Genomic DNA, 19,096 nt, shown 5'->3' on the forward strand with positions numbered 1-19,096 from the left:
CGACTCCCCCCCCCCAACCCCCGCAGAATAGAAACATGGGCTCTGGGCCCCAGCCCTCTGCTACGCCAGCGTGGCTCCCGGGCTATATCAGCACCAGCCTCGCCGGGAGCTTCCTAGACCCGGCCCAGGCCGACTGGCTCGGGATCTGCCTCCTAACAAGACCTCAGGCCAGTCACGTACCCGGTCACGTGCGAGAAGCCCCGGGCTAGGTCACTTCTCCCCCGGCACCTCCCGGGAGGCCACGGCAGGGGATGGCCGGGGCCCGGGGGCGGCGGTGACGGGGGAGGTGACAGCTCCTGCAGGAGGGCTCCGCATGGGGAGAAACCGCGCCCGCGGGTATGGCTCCCAGCCCCCGCAACGGCTCTCTGGGGTTAGAAGCGCTGTTCACACCATTTTGCGGATGCGGACACTGAGGCTCGGGGCGTGTCGTAACTCGCCTACGGGCGGCCAGCGGAAGAGCGCAGCCTCGGGCGCACGCGGCCTGGCGACAGAGCTCCCAGCCAGCGGCCGCACAGCCTGGAGGCCGGCTCTGCCTGCCCGCCTGCCCGCGGAGGCTCCTGGAGCAGGGAGGGGGCCGCAGCCCCCCGTTAGTGCGGCCCGTCACGGCCGACCGGCCTTTCCGCGTCTCTCCTCTGCCCTGTTCGCCCGACGCGCGTGCCCTCATCAAGCCGGGCCGCCCCCTCCCCGCCAGCCTTCCTCCCGGGCCGGCACAGATGCAGTGTGGGGAGTGAGGCAGGGGTCTTGCTGCGGGGGGGGGGCACAGCGGGCGCCCGCGCTGAGCCCTGGGGGTGCCGTCCAGGCTGCGCGCTCCACCTGCAGCCGCCGGTCTGGCCTTCCGGCCCCTTCCCACCTCTTCCCTGCCTGGCATCCCCGTAACACACGCGGCCCAGGCAGCGCGGAAGCTGGTTTTTTTAAATCTCTAAATTTGTACTTGGAACAGACAAACCCCCTGGTGCATTTTTAAACGCGTGCCCCGTTCCCAGGCCCGCCTTCCTGCAGCCTCGTTTCCTCGTCATCCTTCCTTGTCAGACATCCCCAATCCCAACCAGACCCTCGGGGAAGCGGAGCAGAAAAGCCCCCATCACCCTCGCAGGCGCTGCTCCTGGGCCCGCGGGCCTGGCTCGGGAGGTGGACCCGGGCAGGCGGGTGGAGAGGCCTGATCTGTGTAGGAGGAGGGGGGCCTCCCCAGGCGCCCCAGCCCTAAAACACCCCCGCCCCGTGTCCCTCAGCTTCGGGGGCTGGAAATGGGGGCAGGGTTTGCTTGTCCCAGGCACAGCTTCCAGCCAACCCCCAAAGGAACCAGATCGGTTGCTGAAGAAGCTCCCCGTCCTCCTCCTGCCCCACCCCCAGCCGGCTTCCCTGGTCTCCCTCTCCTGGCAAAGCTGGATGGAGCCTGTGCCGGTGCGGGGGGGACACGGCCGCGGGCCCCCTCCCGGCTGAGCTCCCCGGGCCATCTCCACATGCTCAGCCCGCCCCCGGCCCCGTCGTCAGCTAAGCTGCCGGGTGTCAGTCTGAGCCAGACCAGGCAATGCCCCAGGCGGCCTGCCAGCCAGGTGCCAGTGTCCCCACCAGCCACCCCAGACAGGCGGACAGCAGCTCAGGGAGCGGACAAAGGGCCCCGAGAGTGAGCCGGGAGGTTGGGACTCCCGGTCAGACGGCCTCTGTCCTGCGTTGTCCTGCCCCGGCCGTGTACCACCCACCCCGAAGCTGAGTCCACCCCGCCCCCCAAGGCTTCCTGAGCTCTTCGTAGGTAGAGCGGGTGTGCAGCTGGGGGACCCCTGCCCCACCGGGCCCGGTGGGCTGGGAGCAGAGCTGGAGCCCAGCTCCAGGAAGGAAGGGCTCCGAGGCTCCTCTCCCGGCCACGCCCCCCCATACGAGCCGGGGACTCAGGTCCAGCTGGGGGGGCCCTCTGCACCCCCGTCCAAGGACAGCCTGCTAGAGGCCAGCGTGCCTCGCCGAGGGTGTCCTGTAGAGGCCGGTCAGCACCCCTGGTCCCTCCCCACGTCTCGGCGCCAGCCCTCCAGCCTGCCACCCCACAGACGTCCTGTGTGCCGGCCCTGTCACCAGCACCCCCTTCCCCCTGGCACCCAAGTCCCTGGGGCTGCCTGCCTGCCGAGCCGGGCATGCAGGCGGCACAGGGCTCCTGGCTGGCGCCCCCCATGCTGCAGGGACCGGTTTCTATGCCACCGGGCCTGTCATCCGGCACTGGCAGTGCCTCCTCCCCCTCCTCCCCCAGCAGAATCCCAGCTCCCGGCCCCAACACTGGGAGGTCAGAGTTCCCTGTGTCCTCTGGCTGCCCAGGGGTCCGGTCCTGAGCATGGCCCCCGCCCCAGCCACTGCCGCCAGGCCGGAGGCAAAGCAGCTGTCCGTGCAGGCAAGGAACCCAGCGGAGATGGGCTCGGCCCCAAGCCTGGCGCCTGCACGCCCCGCGCCCCTGCCCAGCGCACGGCACTCACCTTCCGCACCCCAGCGAGCGCCCTGAATCAGGTGGTCTGAGCCGTCCAGTGAGCCCCTCCCGGGATTCCTGGAGAAAGGAGACGGCGAGCGCAGCGGCACCAGCCTGGTCCCCCAGCAGGACCTGGCGGCAGAGCCCCGGCGGGAGGGACGCCTGAGGCCGTCTCCCAGGGCGGCGGCGGTGGCGGCGGGTCAATGACACTCCGAGGAGGAGAGGGAGGGACGCGGGAGCCGTGCAGGGGGGCCGGCGGGGAGGGGAGCGCGTGTGCGGAGCAGAGAGCAGCAGAGTGACAGCGGGGGAATATCCGTGATGACGGCCACAGGCGCGCACACGGGGAGGCGGGCGCACGGAAGGCGGGCGCACGGAAGGCGGGCGCACGGAAGGCGCGCACACGGGGAGGCGGGCGCACGGAAGGCGGGCGCACGGAAGGCGCGCACACGGGGAGGCGGGCGCACGGAAGGCGGGCGCACGGCGCACACACACCGAGGCGCTCACCCTCCGAACGCTCCCGTTTCGGGGGAGGCGCGGCCATGAACTCGGGCGGGAGGAGGACCGTTTGCCAGGTCCCTCTGTTTTCCCTCCCCACCTCCGCAGGCTCTCCCTGCCCTGGCTGCCGCCCCCTCTGGCTTTGTCCCCTCTCCCCTTGCCTCTGGGGACACAGGGGCAGGACCCAGGGGACAAGGGAAGCTGGGTCTGAATCCTGTTCGGAGGTGGGGGCAGTATCTCCCACCCTGCCTGTAGGAAGGGAAAGCTGATCCGGGTCTCTGTCAAGGGGCGGCTTATTCCAGAGGGGGTACCTGGAGGGGTGCACGGGGGCCCATCTGCCTGGTGGTCCTTCGGAAAGGGGCCCCAGGCCACGCAGCCGGTGGCCCACGGTCACGCAGAGGTCACTGAGCCTCGTGACCCTAGACCGGGGCTATCTGGGGAGGGAAATGCAGGCAGGCTGGGCCGGGGGCCTGGGGTCAGGTTGTCTGGAGCACCCTGGGGTGAGCCCTGAGGAGGGGGCCAAACCCAGCCCCGCCTCCCCGGCCTGGGCTTCGGCTCCTGGCTCTCGCTGGATGGGAAGAGACTGGTATCAAGAACGCAGAGCCGTCTTTACCAGCCAATCAGGACAAAGGAGGGGGAGAAATGGATATTCCAAGGGAAGGCAAGTGTTGATCCAAAGGAAAGGAAGCCAGGGAGGAAGTCAGGGGAGGAGCCGCTGGCCAGAGCTGGGCCCCAGGTGACCTTCCCGGCATCTCTTGAAACCTGCCTGACAGCCGGACACGTGGCCTGTTTCTGGCATGCCTTTTCCATTTCGCCTGCTTGCTGGGGGGTCCGCCGCCAGCCCTGGGTGCGCGTTGAGAGGCCCCCTTGACTCAGGACGCTCCTACACCCTCTCCTGTCTGCTCCGCCGCTCGACACAGCAGGGGTTCCCTGTCTCCCACCCCACGCCCGCGTCACACGCACCTCACCTGCCCCCAAACACGCCTCCTGTCCCCCAGCTGCAGGAGAGCGTGTCCTTCCTGGAGTCTGGGACCCTCTCCTCACCCACCGGGTACATCCCGCTCCTTGAAAACTCAACCAGACCTCGCGTCCCGGTGCACCGTCCCGGGCTAGTGCCCGCGGGACCTTCTTCTCTGACCCGTATCACAGAGGACGCGTGGCAGCTTTCTGTGGGTGGTTCACCCCCTTTCCTACACTGGGGGCTCCCCCGGAAGAGGCGTCCACCTCGCCAGGCTGAGTGAGGAATGAGCCGGGAGAAAGAGCCCCGCCGGGTGTCAGGGGCCCAGAGGCTGGACTGTGTTGCGCGCTGACCCGCCATCAGCTGCCTGTTGGCCCCACAGCCCGGGGCTGCCCTGCAGTGAGAGGGAGGGACCACCAGGTCCCTGGGGTCCCTGGGCCCCGGCTCCCCAGCTGGTACCTAAAAGACGGGCCCCCGCTGACCCCGCAGCGCTCGTACAGGGCAGCACAGTCTGCAGCTGGGTTTCAAGGACAAAGTGGATGGGAGGGCGAGGGGCAAGATGGAGTTTCTGGCCCCCCCGGGGCATGACGCCCCCCCCGCCGCCCGGGAGGGTTTCTGTGTGTGCAGCACAGCTGTTTTGTTTTGCGTGTGTGATGACAAAGCAGCAAGGAGGTGACAGCCGGGACGCAGAGCAAAGAGGCGCATCTCATCTCGATAAGCCGGCTGCCACCCGTGGCCTCATTGAGGCTCTTTGTCTGCCAGCCAGGCCGGTTCTTAAAGAAAAGCTGCTTTGCAGGAAGGCAGGCAGAGGGTAGGCGGACTCGGCCCCCCAGGTGGGGGACGGGCAGGGCTGGGGCGGGAGGAAGGGGGTCCAATCGCTCCTCCTCCATCCGATTGTGGTAGGTCCCCCTGGGGACCGAGGTCGGGCTCTAACACAAGGACCCGCCAAGCACAGGCCTGGAGGAGGAAGCAGCCTGGAAGGATGGAGGGCTCGCCTGCCCTCGGCCCGGGCCCAGCTCTCTCCTCACTATGCGCTCTGCCCTGTCTGCAAAGCCCAGCACCAAGGGCTATTCTCTGCTGCACACAGCAGGCTTCCAGGAGGTGCTGGGGGCAGGGTGGCCCGCCTGGCGTCCACTGGAGCGAGGGAACGGGGGCCGAGGGCCGCCCTGGAGTCTCTCAGGAGAAGGCTGGGCTCTCGCGGCGTCTGGGGTGGAAAAGCACGATCTGGGCTGTGAGGCAGGCATTGAACAGAAGGACCTGAAACAATTCGAGCCCCGAGGCAAAAGCCGTCAGGCGTGCCAGAGCACGGCTAACAGTCCTCCCTGGAGGAGGCTCTTCTTGTGTCTCACCTGAATTCCCCGTCTCTTTGTGGGTTCCCTCCTGGGTCCTCGAGGGCACCAGAGCCCGGCTAGATCGCTAGCATCGCATCCCGCATCTACAGAAGGGCGGGGCTCCACGTGGATGAAGGAGTTCAGCAAGGGGCCCACACCGGACGTAAGGGGAAGGCTTGCAGAACTGGCTTCCCGGCCAAGTGGCTGACTCAGTGGAATTCACAAGCATTCACTTATTTAGCTTGAAAAATATTTATTGAGCCCCGATGCGTGCTAGGTGCTCTCCTAGGTGCTAGGTGTCAGAACTCAACCCCCCTGCTCCCGCCTGCTCTTAGCCCCCATTCTAATGGGGCAAGACGGACTATAAATGAGAATAAAGTAAATAAGTCATGCATCTTAGAAAACAAAAAGAGTGATGAGATAGAGGGTGAACGCCGCCGGCCGCAGGGGGGACTGCGTCATCTGGGAAGTCAGGACGCCGCCCCGGGAGATGCTGTTTGGGCTGAGCTCCGACCATGAGAAGGAGCCTCCTCCTCCTAAAGTTCTAGGGAAGAGCGTTCCCAAGGGAGGAAGGCAGCTGGTGCAAATGCCCCGGGGTGGGAACAGGCTTGGTCTCCGTGAGGGAGAAAGGGATCTGGGCTGAAGTCAGAGATCGGGCGGCGGGGCCAGCTGCCTCGGGGCCTTGGACACCAAATCACAAAGGAATTTCAATTTTGTTCTAAGGGCGGCGGGAAGGCCTTGGAAGGTTTTGAGCAAAAGCGAGAGGCGTGATTTGATCTTCAGGAAGGTCACTCTCGCGGCTCTGTGGGGAGCAACCCGCTCAGGGGTCTGTGGCATTAATCCAAGTGGCTCCGGGGGGCAGCAGTAGGGGTGGAGAGAGTGGGCAGGTGCATGACGTTCTGGAGCAAAGGCGGCAGCACTTGGGTGGGACGCGGGAAAATGATTACAAGTAGGTAGAAGATGTGGCCCCACGTGGGGAGGTTTGGGGAGGAAAAGCCAGAGTTAGGTTTTGAAGTTGTGAAGTTGGAGATGCCTGCTGGTGACCCAAGGGGACTGGCAGCAGGCAGGTGGAAGTCCTAAACCCTAGGAGCGGGGCTTTGCCTTGCAGGAGCCCGTGGGTCCACTGAGATGGAGCCTGGCTCCGGAGAACAGGCTTGAGGTCTCAGTCCTCCCATCTCTACCCACAAGCCTCAAAATCCTGCTTCATTAGGGGAGCGCTCACCCCGCTCTCTCAAGACTCCCTGTGGTGGGATCACAGAATTTCTCCCAGCTCAGAGATGCCGGGACTCCAGGAGACCTGGCGGCGAAACATCGAGAGAGAAGGAGTCTGAGAGCTTTGACCCAGAGGCCAAGGTCGGGGTAAATAAGCGTTCCTAAATCCCAAAGGTTCGAACATCCTAAGCCTTCGCGTGACTCCCCTCTGACAATCGTTGGGCGGTTCCTCTCTTTCACGCCGCCTTTTTCTACAGGTGAGAGAAATCTGTCTAAAGTGAACATCAAGGGTGGTCCTAACACGAAGAATGAGGGGAGGGGCCGAGGGGCCCCCCGCAGCCTTAGAGAGAAATGGGGGAGGGGGGCACGCCTCACCCGCTGCCCAGGTGCTGCACCTGGGTCTGTCCTCTTTGTCGTGAACCGAGATGTGGGCCTACCTGTCCCCTTCTGGCCCACTCCTTTCACCCGCCCCCCGGACCTTGCAGCAACAAAGAAGCCCCCAACTGTGATGGCAAGTCTCTCCAATGAGCCGTCACTGGGGTGACTGCAGGTCGCGTGAACACGGCCTAGTGGCTGGAAGCCCGACCCATCCCCACGTCACAGACGAGGGGACCGGGCCCTGAGCGGGGAGCTTGCGCAGGCCTGTCAGCCCCCTCCCGACGGGGGCTCAAGGCGGGCCAGCGGAGAGAGGTGAGGTGCCTTAGAGACACGGGGCGCGTGGGTCCTGCTTCTGTGTTCAGGGGCCAGGCGGCTCGGGCGAGGCTTCCCCAGCCGTGAAGGCCCAGCGATAGCAGAGCCGGCCTGCTGTGTGGACACGAGCTCAGGACGCAGGGCGCCTGGCACTCAGCACACTTTCTATATTCCTGTCTCCGACGGTAGGAGGCCGGCCTCGTTTCTTTATTCTTTATCTTTCACTATAACCTGCCTTTCTTTCTATTCTCTGGCCCCGGATTTCTCTTGGCATCCGGGCGCTGGCTTGCGTTCTCCAAGCACTTGGGGACCAGAGAGGCGTGGCGGCCCTTGTGAGCTGCGGCATCGCAGCCTGGTTTTCCGGGGCTGGGAGCCTCCTGCAGGCCTGGGCGACGCGGGCCCGACTTGCGAGGAAGGAGCCTTCTTACAGATCGGGGTGGGGGGCCGGAGCGGAACGGGTGGAGGGGCTGTAACTACCCACGGAGGCCCTGAAATCCCGCCTCGGTCTCTGCGGGAAAGGGGAGAGCGGCCTTCCCAGGGCGCCTGCCTTGAGCTCCAGGGATGCGGAGACAGAGCCCCCGGTGCCCCCCACCAGGAAGCTAGTCTGCAGGCTGCTCGTGGCCCCCCACGCCCTGCTGATGGGCCTCCTCCCTCTGACTCAGATCTGATGTCTTCTCTCGCCATCCCCCCCGACCCCGTCCCCAAACACCCCCATGGCCTTGCCTTGCCCGCTCCTGGCAGCCGTGGGCGTGCAGATGAGGATGGAGTTCCTGCAGCGTACGTTCTGGGCGGCCACCCGGCAGGTGGGTGTCGGGTCGGGGTGGGGGGTGGACGCTCGGGGTGAGGACCCCCGACCCGTGCACCTGGCTGCTGCCACCAGCAAGGCCCTGCCTGCATCTCAGCGCCCGGACCCCCCAGCACACACTCCCCGCGCATACACGCAAGGCACACGCGCCAGGCACGCGCCACGGGCGCACCGCACAAGCACACACACACGTCACACCGTGCACATACCCCTTGAGTACACAGCACATGCACCAAACGGGTATGGGACACACCCCTGCACACACATCACAGGTGTGCTGTGGACTCCATCCCCACACGGATGCATCACACACACGCCCCCCCCCCACACACACACACAGCTGCACAGCTCATGGCTCCCCTCTTCCCTCCAGTGCGGCGCTGCGGAGGGTCCGTGCCCGGAGAGCTGCCAGGACAGCGTGAGCTCCCCACGGGGGAAACACGGTGGGAGAGGGAAGCAGCCCCCAACCCGTGTCCTCCCGATGGGCCCGCCCTCCTTCCCTGCAGCCCCGGCTGCACACAGAGGGCCTCCCTCTGCGGCCGGGCGGGCAGGGACCAGGGCTCAGCAGCAGGGCCTGGCCTTGACCTCCTTCTGGGTTCCTTCCCAGGACCTGGACTGCCTCGTCATCGACAGCAACGGATTCATCCTGGTCTCGGAGAGGCCCCAGGAGGTAAGGCCCTCGGGAGGCCCAGCGGCCTCGACGGCCAGAGAAAGCCCAGAAGCAACCCCGGCCCAGGGCCACTAGAGGAAAAGCTCTGATGAAAACGGAGTCTCTTCCTAGAGCCACAGCCAGCACCGCAAGACCCCCAAATCCAGACTTCTCAACTCAGACGCCCAGAGGAAATCTCACGTCTCTGGTCTTCTCCCACGATTCTTGGTAGGGAGTTGTCCACATGACGAGGCCCCGGCTTCTCTGTCTGCAGCCCTGCCCTGGGGGGCCTCCCCCAGGGTCCTACACCCCCTCTACTGCCCACCCCCTGCCCCCCTCTGCCTCCCCCCTCTCCCATCAGTCCGTTCAGGCGGCTGTAACAAAACCCAGAGACTGGGCGGCTTACGAGCCACAGTTCTGGGGGCGGAAGGTGCGAGACCAGGGTGCCAGGGGCCGGGGTCGGCCCCGTCCAGGTTGCAGGGATCTCTCTGTGCCCCCTCCTGGCGCGAGGGACAGGGAGGCCTCTGGGGTCTCTTTTCTAAGGGCACCAACCCCACTGTGAGGGCTCTGCCCTGGGGCGTATGTTTCAGCATGTGGATCTGGGGGACACACAGGCCACAGCGCCCACCCTTCTATCTCCTCGGGGCCGGGCCCAGGCCTTCCCGCTTCGTGCGTGCTTCCCGTCCGGACCTCCCTTGCGGGAAATTCTGTCCTAACCCTCCAACCTGGCTTTGCTGCGAAGGGGAGTGAACGGTGACTCTCCCCGTCACACGGCGTGGCTGCACACCCAGGAGCCCCACGTGCCCAGACGGCCGAGGAGAAGGTACAGCCACGACCTTGTATTTGCTGAGCCCCAAGTTGTTTATTTAGCCAGGAATTACACCTGAAACAACGCCGAACACATTCACCTCAAGTGATGCCTTGAAATGAGCCAGAAGCATCAGGGGGCCTCCAGCCTAAGGGACACGGCGTGTGGTCCGGCGGGAGCTTTGCCACTAGCCAGACGTGTGGTTGGGTGGCCCGGGCCCGTCTCCCCCTCTTGGAATAAGGGCCTGGGCTGCGTGATTTCTCAGGTTTGGGTGCCCGGGTGCCGGCAGACCTGCGGGGAGCGAGCCGATCTGTGACAGCAAAGTTACTCAGACTTACATTTCTCTAAGTACGTGTCTACGCGGCGTATTTACCCTTATTTTCTCAGCCATTACATTATCTTATCACCCCGTGTGTAGTTTTAAAAGCCCCCTCACATCCTTTGTAAAACAGAGGGCGTAAATGAAATCTAATTTTCATGACACGGTTGGGACCTTCCAGGGGCCTCCACACAGCCCCCCCTCCCCCCACCCAACCAGGCCCCATCAGGGGTGGGACGTCCCTCCATCATCTCTGGTGACATTATTAGGCTCATATTATACCCGAGGGACAAACTGAGGCTCTGCCAGTTTAGGTTATCAACCCGAAAGCTCATGGCTGCAGAAGAGCCAAACTTTGAACCTAGAGATACAAGCAGAGAGCCGTGACTGGGGGGAGATTCTAGAAAAGCCCTCCCGGGAGGGAGGCCAGGCTGCGGAAGCAGTGGCTTTGATGGGACCGAGAATTTGCAGGGCTGGGCTGGCGGGTGTGGCATCCGGTCTCCCGGGGTCATCCTCCGCTGAGCCCCTGCCCCAGGTCACCTGCTGCTGCCAGGGCAGAGTTCACTCCCCTGCTGCCTCGGCGGACTCTTAGGAATTAGGACCCAGAAGGCCCGCGTCAGTCTCCAGGGCTGGTGCCGGGGCTCTGGGGGCGGCGGTCTCCTCCCCCTGGACGGCTCTGACCCCGGACCTGGGCTGCGAGGCTCTGACGGGGCTCGAGGGGGTAACACAGGCGTGCGGGCAGCCCTGTGTCAGGAGTCACGACGCCTGTGCTCGGTGGACAGTGCAGACGAGGGTGAGGCTTGGCTGAAGGTCCGCGGAGCACGGGGCTGGAAGCCGGGCGCTGACTGTCCAGCCATCCAGCCATTTCTGCTTCTTTTAAACTCCTTCGCTCCACAGCCCTGCAGCACTTACCTGTTGCTCGGTAACAAATCACCCCCAGCTGGAGGGCTTACACCCCAAGACCCACGATCTCCCAGCCTCTGTGGCGAGGAGGCCGGTGTGCTCGGCGGGCGGCCCAGGCGCGGGGTCTCCACGCGGCATCAGCGGGGCCTGACCCGCGAAGGCCCAGCCGCAGCGCCACATCCCGCCCTGCCCCGGGGGCCGCCTGGGGGGCGGCTCGCCCCACCAACGCGCAAGGCCGAGGAGGGCCGGCCAGGGCCAGCGGCGCGAGGCCACGGTCCCCTGGGACCGGCTCTCAGAAGGGACGGCGCCACTTGGACCACGTTGCGTTCACTAGAAGCAGGTCGCCGGGTCCGGCCCGCACGCAGGGGAGGGGTACAGGGCCGTGGGGCCCAGGAGGCCGGGCGACCGTGACCCGCCCAGACTCTCCCACCCGCTCCCCAGACACACGCAAGAGCCTCCAGGGCCCGTGACCTGGCCCCTCCCCCCTCGTGGGCCCCTCCCCCCTTTCCTCCCCGGGCCTCAGAGTGCGGTAGGGGCGCCGGTAGCCTCGGGGGGCTTGACAGAAATGCAAGTTCCAGGGCCCCACCCCAGACCGAGCGAATCGGAAACTGGGAGTGGGCGACCACCTGCACTGCGAGCTCCCCCCACCCCCCGAAGGTGATGAGGTCCGGTGCCCGGGTCTCAGCGCCGGCTGCTGGTGGTCTGGGTGCACCTCGCCGCCTGGGCTCACGTGCCAGAAGGCCCAGGTGACACTCCCTGTCCTGCCAGGTCCATCCCGGGGCCCGGGGAGGGAGGCCTGTTGCTTCCACGGTGCCAGAGGGGGCTGCCCTCCTGGAGAAGAGGTGGGTGCTCTCTGCCAGGGCAGCCTGTCCTGGGGGTCACGTTGAACGGGGGACACCTTTCTCCAGTGTCCAGGAGCTTGTCTTACTCTCAGGAAACTCCCCTTCCAGAATCAGGGGTCTGGGCAGTGGGGATATCAGCGAATAAGCCTGGAGTCCAGACTGGGGGGACAGGCTCTTGGGGAGGGAGCCAGCCTCACCAGGAGCCTCGGTTCCACCCGGCTCAGGAGGCTCAGATCGCTCAGCCTCGCCCTGGTAGCTTCACTCACCCGGCCCTTCAGCAAATGCGCAAACAATCACCACGGCCTCTGGGGATCCGCCCGCCAGGATCTCGCTGTCTGGTAACACAGACACACACACATGCACGCACATGCTTGTGCATAAAACACACACGACAAATCAAGTTTCACCTTCCTGCACGCGATTCACCCGGAATTGTTCAAAGAATTCTGCACCTTTTAAAAAACAAATCTGATTGCAACGCCTAGATTGATTTCACACCAACTTAGAATTTAAAAGCACGGAGAGGCGTGGCTGGAGCCGTCCCAGGAGAGGGCGCCGGTGGAGTGGAGTCCGGTGGACCACAACTCAAGGGCGTCTGGAGGGGAAACCCAAACACAGGTAAAGCCCGGCACTCAGGGCAACGTCCTCATCCTGCTGTGCCCTCCTCGCCCTCGCAGGTGGGACGATTCCTGGGGGAGGTGGACGGCGCCCTCATGACCCAGCTGCTCAGCACGGGGGTGTTCAGCCGGTAAGGAGGGCAGGCGCCACCCACCCCCGGAACACACACTGAGGAGGGGGGATCGGATGCCAAACGGACCAGACAGATTTCAGAGCCCGACCTCAGAACCCACAGTGAGCCCCACAGGACTCCAGAAGCAGCCTCTCTGAAGCCTGGAACTTGATGGGGGCGGGGTTGGGGGGAGGACGGGGAGGGGGGAGAGGGGCTGAGGTCATGTGACCCTTAGCAGGAAAACCAGATTTGCTGTTCGTCGTCTTTGAAGCAGCCCAAGAACAGAAATGTCATTTTCTGACCTGCCGATCACGCACCCTCCGGGATCCGGGTGACCAAAAACCTGGCTGCAAACTCCCCCAGGGCGGGGGCGGGGCGGGGGATGGGGTCCGGACTGCCATGCCCTGCTTCTGGTTTCAGAGTGACCATGTACGACTACCAGGCCATGTGCAAACCTCCGACCCACCACCACAGCGCCTCCCAGCCCCTGGTCAGCGTGAGTGTCACCCCAGACCCCGCCCCCGCCAGACGCCAGCCTGTCCCTTTCTCTCCAGGGCCCCAGGGCCCCTCTCAGTCCTCTCCCGGGGGCCCCCCCGCGCGCAGCCCGCTCCCCCGCACCAGGGTCTTATCCGGGGGGCCTCAGGGCGATGCTCCGGCAGAGGGACGGGCTGCAGCCCCTTTCCTGCCTGGTTCCCACCCTCACCCCCAGGGCCGTCCACACATCATCAGAGATGCCACCCAGCGTGCTGACGGGCTTCGTCTGCCCTACAGTAGGAAGTTCCCAGAAAACGCAGCTTTCCGCGGCTTCCGCTGCCGGGAGGGGTGGAGGAGAGCCCGGGGTGTGGTCTCTGATGGCGCAGAGCGAGGGGCCCTGGGGCTCACAGTGTGTTCCCTCTCCTCCCAGCCCATCTTTGCCCTCCTGACTGCTACCAGGTGGCTGGTGAACGAGCTCTTGCTGTGAGTGAGGGGCTGGGGGGCTTCGTGCAGGGGTGGTTTATGAGGGAGGCCTTTGAGGGGAGCTGCCGAGGTCCCCACAACCCCAAAGGAGGGTGAGGTCCCCAGGTGGAACCGGCCAGGCCTGTATGGGACGTCCCTCCTACATGCCGCTGCCACCAGGAGCCTCCAGCAGGGACAAGGGTGTCCTGGGGGCGAGGGGCAGACAGCTTGGGGGCCCACTGGAGAGGGCAAGCAGGTCTCCGAGATTCACTTGTGCCTGACAGGCTCCTGCTGGAGTGGAGCGCCTGGGGCTCCTGGCGTGGGGACAGCGGGGCCGAGGGTGAGTGTCGTTCCAGCCTCCACCTGGAAACCGTCCCCTCAGGGGGAGGGGCAGGGGGGCTCCGGAGAGTCCACCGCTCACATCCATCCTGTCGGCTTCTCTCATCACCTTCCCTCACCCCTGTGTGACGTCACACCATCCCGGGGCACCACCGATCCACGTGACATCATCCATCCCATGTGACGTCACTCACCCCGTGGAACATCATCCATCCCGTGTGGCATCATCCATCCCACGTGACGTCATCCATCCCATGTGACGTCACTCACCCCGTGGAACATCATCCATCTCGTGTGACATTATCCATCCCATGTGACGTCATCCATCCCATGTGACATCACACCCACACCATGTGACGTCACCACCTGCGTGATATCATCACCACCCCATGCTGTGCGCGGGTCCTGAGCAGCCAGGGCCGTCTTCCATCACTGTAAGTAGGGCAGCCGAGGAGCTGGGTGCTGGGCTGGGCGCTGTCCCGGGAAGCTCCCTCCATCTGGACCCCCTGACTCCGAAGCCCCCTCCCAACTTACAGCCCTGCTCCTTCGGGGTGTGGGTGTAGCCCAGAGCTCATCCCACACAAGTGCAGCCCTGCCCCGGGGAAACGGAGCCCCCCAGCCCTCTCCTGGGATGCGAGCGCTTACAGCGCCAGGAGGAAATCTGCCTGGTCCCGAGGCCATGGCCCCTGGCGGGCGAGCGGGGTCTGCTCCCCCAGGGGTGGACGTGGGCCCTCCGGGGCAGCTGCCAGGCCTTTGCCCTGTGTTAGCTGAGTCCTTTCTGAGCCGACTCGAGTGACCACACAGCCCCCACTGAGGAGCCCGGGAGGCTGGGCGCAGGGCCCCCACCTGGCTCTCCAAGTAGCCATGAGGGCAGGGGGCAGGGGGGGACCCAGGGCTTGTCCAGGAGCTGCCCGTGCAGGGCGCCCGCTGGGCCCCCCGCAGGGAGGGAGGTGGGAGAGGAAGAAGGGCTGCTGTCTCCCAGGCCCCCCCCAGCCCCTGCCCTCCTCTCAGCCCCTGGCCGTCACTGCTGATGGTGAGGAGAGAGACGGGTATCCCCAGGGTCCCCGAGCGCGTCACCCACACGCGGCCACTCCCCTCCCCCGGCCCCAAGTCCTGACCGGGGAGGCACCTGCCAGCGGACGGGCGTCTCACTCCTGGCGCGGTGAGCGCACTGCCCGGGGCGTCAAAGCCCTTCCCCGCAGCTGTGGCCGAGGCGCCCCTGACTCCACGCCCTCTCCGTGTCCCCGCAGCCCACAAGCACAAGAAGCAGGCCGTGCTGCAGCCCTGCGACACCACCTACCCCGTGTTCGTGCACCAGACGGCCATCCGGGGGGCCGACGGCGTCGTGGAGTGCGGGGACTGCCAGAAGTGAGCGGGGCTGAGCGGGACGGGGGAGGGATCCCCGCGGGCGAGGCTCAGCGGAGGGGCCACAGGCCACACGCCCAGGGCGCCAAGTGCGGGGCTGGCCGGGGACGGGAGAGGCGGCCCGAGGCCAGGGCAGGCTCAAGGAAGGGGCGCCGGCTCCGCACAGAGGACTGAGAGGCCCCAGGGTGCTCCTGGGAGTGGCTGGGGCGCCTGGCACTTCCGTCCCTGGGTCCCACTCCCCAGCGGAGGTCGCTGGTCCCCCAGCTCCGCCAGGCCCTGACCCAGGGAGGACGGGAGGCCTGGCTGAAGGTTCTGTCCCGCTGACTCTCACCTGGAGCCCGGGCCGCCCCACCCCCAGGAGGTTCTGTCCCGACCCCAAGGCTACGGTCTCCCCTAGGCTGTGCCCCTGGCCAGCGCGCCACTGCCCCGGGGCTTCCCGGGGTGTCCCTGAGACCCAGGCCTCAAGCCAACTACCTTCTAGGGTGGTGCCTCAGGCCTCGGCATCAGACTCAGGCCCGTCTCGTGCGGGCGTGTCCCGGAGGGAGGGATTCTACCCTCTCCGCAGCCAGTTTCTTGGGAATATCGGTATTTGTACACTTATCTCAGAGGCTGGCAGTGCGGATGCACGAGCAGTGTGGGAAAAGCGAAGTCCTCAGAGTAGACGGACCTGATTAAAGAGGAGCTGTGTGACCTCGGGCGCATTACTTAACCCTCTTCTGGCTTCAGTTTTCCCACCTGCAAAACCGGGATAATACCAACCTCATACGGCGCGGTGAAGGTTAAATATATACGTGTGCCTGTGTGCACGTGTGTATGTATGCGTGTGCGTGTACGCGTGTGTGTGTGTGTGTGCACGTGCATGTAGGAAGTCCTCCACCCCGTGGCAGACGCCGGGCAGCGGCTGTCGCCAACGCACCGGCCGAGCGAGGGACCACGACTGGCTTGCGCCTGCCCTCCCTCCCCTCCAGGCGGCGTGGGGGACCGTGGGGCCACCTCACGGCCCAGTGCGGGCACCGCACCCCCGCCCGGAGCGGGGAGGCCACGCAGCCCTGTTTGCTGTCCCCACGTGTGTCAACAGCAGCTCCTGTCCCCTCCCCCGCAGATGTCTGGGCTTCCTCACTTCCAATCTGCTAGCAAAGGAGCAGAGCAGCTGCAAAGGCTCGTGGGGAAAATAAGCCAGGCAGCCCATCGGTTGCTGGGACGGTTCCCGGGCTGCCCCCGCCCGGGGCTGACCTGGCCCCGACTCCTCACACCTGCCTCCAAAAGAGCCTCCCCTACAAGCCCCGGGTCCAGCCGCCGCAGGAACCTCCACGAGCCAACCTCTCTGCCGCAGGACATTCGTGATGCAACAGATTCCCTCCAGCAACCTTCTCCTCCTGGTGACGGACCCCACCTGTGACTGCAGCATCTTCCCGCCAGTCCTGCAGGAGGCTACGGAAGTCAACTATATCCTCCCGACCCGCCAGCACGTGCGGGCGAGGGGGGGTGGCGGGCAGGACATGACACTGAGGGGCTCAGATTTTGAGAGGCAGGGGCCAGCCTCCCTTTTGCCACCAACACTCCCCCATCCCCCAAGAGCATCGCTACCTGTTCTCTCCGCCTCCCCGGGGCCCCGGTGCTGCTCCTGACCCCGGAAGCCGCTTCCGAGGCGGCTGGTCCCACCAGAGGTCAGTTCTTCCAGAGCTCGGTCCCCAGAGCCTCCAGAATCAGCTCCGTCGGCAGGTGTGTTCGCCTTAATAGGGAATTCTGCACATAACGCCACAGTCAAGTGTGACAAGATGCGCTCCCGGAAGCTCCGCCGGCGACCGGATGCCTGCCACGCCTTCCACCCAGAGGTAGGGGCTTGCGGGGGCTCCATCCCCAAACCCTCAGCCCTGAGCTTGTGCCCTTCAGATGTGAGAGCGTCTGGACACGTGGATGCAGCTGTGAGGGCACCTCCGTGGATGCCTGGAATCACCCATCCGTGTGCGTTCACGCTGGGCCCCGTGTCATTCAGATGCTAAGTCGGCGGGAGGGACCCAGGGGTGTTTTACAAGGAGGGCCGCATCTCCCAGCGTCGGGGCCCTCACTGCACTCAGCTCCACGTGGTCCAAGCAAGTAGGAGGAAACCATTAGGCACATAATATCGCTGGTCACCGGCCCTGTGCACCCACCACGTAGCTGGGCTCCTTGTACATGGGGCCGTCCTTGCTGCACATGGCTGCCTCCACCCCCAAGATGCTCCCAGAGTCCAGGGCTTCTCTGAAGTCCTTCTAAGAGGGTGAGCCCACAGCCCCTCCAAGGCTGGGGCCACCGAGAAGGCTGGAGCCCAGCTCTGGGGCTGAGAGAGCAGCCTCTGCCTTCCCCTAGAAGGCAGGCGTCTAAGAAGGGGGCAGTGTTCCCTCCGCTTGCTGGAACTTCCCTCTCTCCCCAGCCCCTGGGCCCCTATTAGTCGGCCCCAGCGATCCCTCTGCAGACTCCCGGCCACGTCTGCCTGGGGCGGTCACCCCATCGTGAGTGCTCTGGGTTCACAGGAGAACGCCCAGGACTGCGGCGGCACCTCGGACGCCTCAGCCTCGCTCCCCCTGCACCTGCTGCCTCTGGGTGCCTGGGCACTGCTGCCCCAGCTGCTGCAGTGACACCTGCTCCGGCCGGCCGGCTTGGACAAGGCGACCCTTCCGAGACATTGGAAAGAGTCAGCAGCTGAAGTGGGGTCCAGCGCTCTACAGTTGGGTTCTCACCAAGGTCCCTGCTCATCCCAGTCTTGGGCTCATGGTCCCCCCTCCTGAGATTGCTGGATGGAACCAGAAATCACTCCCAGAGACCTTCCGGGGGCCTGGTACCATCCACCCCGCGCCTCAGCGGGCAGCCTCCCTGCCCTCCTACCTTCTCTTTGGAGCCCAGCGTGAACTCAATTTGGACCAGGACAAAAGAGTTTTGTTCCATCTATTCCCCAGAAGTCCAGACCCAGCCAAAAAGGCAGCTCTTTCTAATGAATCTGGTGGGTCTTCAGTAGAATTCAAGGACTTAAATGTACGGAGAAAGAGGAGAGGAATGAGGCCAACAGCAGAAAAGGGAGGCGGGCAGGAACGGGCCCCACGGGAAACACAGCTTCCCGAGGGCGAGATGCCTGAGGGGGGATCAGCTCAGTCTCCCAGCTGCAGCTCAAAAAATGTGTGCGTGCGTGTGCGCGCGCGCGTGCGTGCATGAGAGAGAGAGAGACAGGAGACAGAGAGACAGAGAAAAGGCAGGGTCCTTTACATGAACATGGCCACGCATGATGTCCACAAACTATTAAAAATTTTCTTCTAAAAACATCTTTGCGAAGCCCTTAGTGTTTGCATCTTTCTAAGAAAAAGCCAGTAGGATGCGCTATACAGCTGCTGCCTCGGAAGAGGATGCGAATTCAGGGGAGGTGGCAGGAACAGCTGCAGCCAAGCAGAGGGGTCCCGGGAGAAAGAGGGGTCTTCACGGTGGCGTGGTCAGGGGGCTCCCGAGAGCGCCAGGCCCCCAGGAGGTCCAGGTCCCAGGCTGGTCTTTTTCTGGCCACTGATCTACAAGAGAGACTGCCTGACTCTGCCCCTGGGGTTGGAACTTTGGGGAACACTGCAATTGGCAAAGCGGACCCCAGTGGGAAGGGAGACGCATCTGGGCACCCCTCCGTCGGGGTCTCGGTGCCGGGGCTTCCTCCCCCGTAGACCCCGCTCCCCAGGGACCACAGTCCCCACTGTGGGAGCAACACTAAAGGCGGAACAGTGCAGAAACTCTGGGGTGGGCTCCGATCTCTGAGTTTAACCGGCCTCCCGGGAGGAGGTCCAGCCCAGCCCCGTGACAGGCAAGGACCGTGCGCGCCGGGCCTCTGTGGACCCCCTCCCAGCCCCCCACACTCGCAGTGCAAGCTTCCCACCAGCAAACAGCCTCGCCAACTCCTTCAAACACATGATGACGTTCGTGAAGCGCCTTCCACGTGAGGACACGTTACTCTCACTGCTGTCACGTTCCCCATGTCTACCTGTGAGGTGGGCACCAGTGGCCCAGTGACAGCTGAACCCGAGCCTCAGAGAAGATGAGGGCCAAGGCGAGCTCGCTCGGCAGCCAGTTTGCGAGGCAGAACAGTGCTTGGAGAGCTGAACGCACCGCGGAAGTAACAGGCACCAACTCATCCAACCCGTACAACCACCCTCTGCCACAGGTCCTATTCGCTCCTCGACCAGGAAACCCAGGCTCGGAGTTGAAACCCGGCTCCAAGTTATCGGAAGAGAATTGTGAGGCGTGAACGTGAGGCTCAC

At 64.9% G+C, this 19,096-nt stretch overlaps 1 protein-coding gene across 1 annotated transcript in view; it reads left to right on the forward strand.

Annotated features, from left to right (window-relative positions):
• The window catches only part of CACNA2D4 (calcium voltage-gated channel auxiliary subunit alpha2delta 4), a 101,747-nt gene extending 84,301 nt beyond the window's left edge, over positions 1 to 17,446 (forward strand). Inside the window, exons 29-40 of the mRNA XM_024128972.1 lie at positions 7,874 to 7,935; positions 8,311 to 8,355; positions 8,545 to 8,607; positions 12,136 to 12,206; positions 12,609 to 12,684; positions 13,093 to 13,145; positions 13,409 to 13,464; positions 13,877 to 13,897; positions 14,714 to 14,831; positions 16,162 to 16,274; positions 16,581 to 16,663; positions 17,342 to 17,446. Coding sequence (XP_023984740.1) covers positions 7,874 to 7,935; positions 8,311 to 8,355; positions 8,545 to 8,607; positions 12,136 to 12,206; positions 12,609 to 12,684; positions 13,093 to 13,145; positions 13,409 to 13,464; positions 13,877 to 13,897; positions 14,714 to 14,831; positions 16,162 to 16,274; positions 16,581 to 16,663; positions 17,342 to 17,446 — 866 coding nt within the window. The remainder of the gene's footprint in view (positions 1 to 7,873; positions 7,936 to 8,310; positions 8,356 to 8,544; positions 8,608 to 12,135; positions 12,207 to 12,608; positions 12,685 to 13,092; positions 13,146 to 13,408; positions 13,465 to 13,876; positions 13,898 to 14,713; positions 14,832 to 16,161; positions 16,275 to 16,580; positions 16,664 to 17,341) is intronic.
• Positions 17,447 to 19,096: the final 1,650 nt, after the last annotated feature.

The sequence above is a fragment of the Physeter macrocephalus genome, chromosome 6 (assembly GCF_002837175.3).
Source record: "Physeter macrocephalus isolate SW-GA chromosome 6, ASM283717v5, whole genome shotgun sequence".
NCBI lineage: Eukaryota > Metazoa > Chordata > Mammalia > Artiodactyla > Physeteridae > Physeter > Physeter macrocephalus.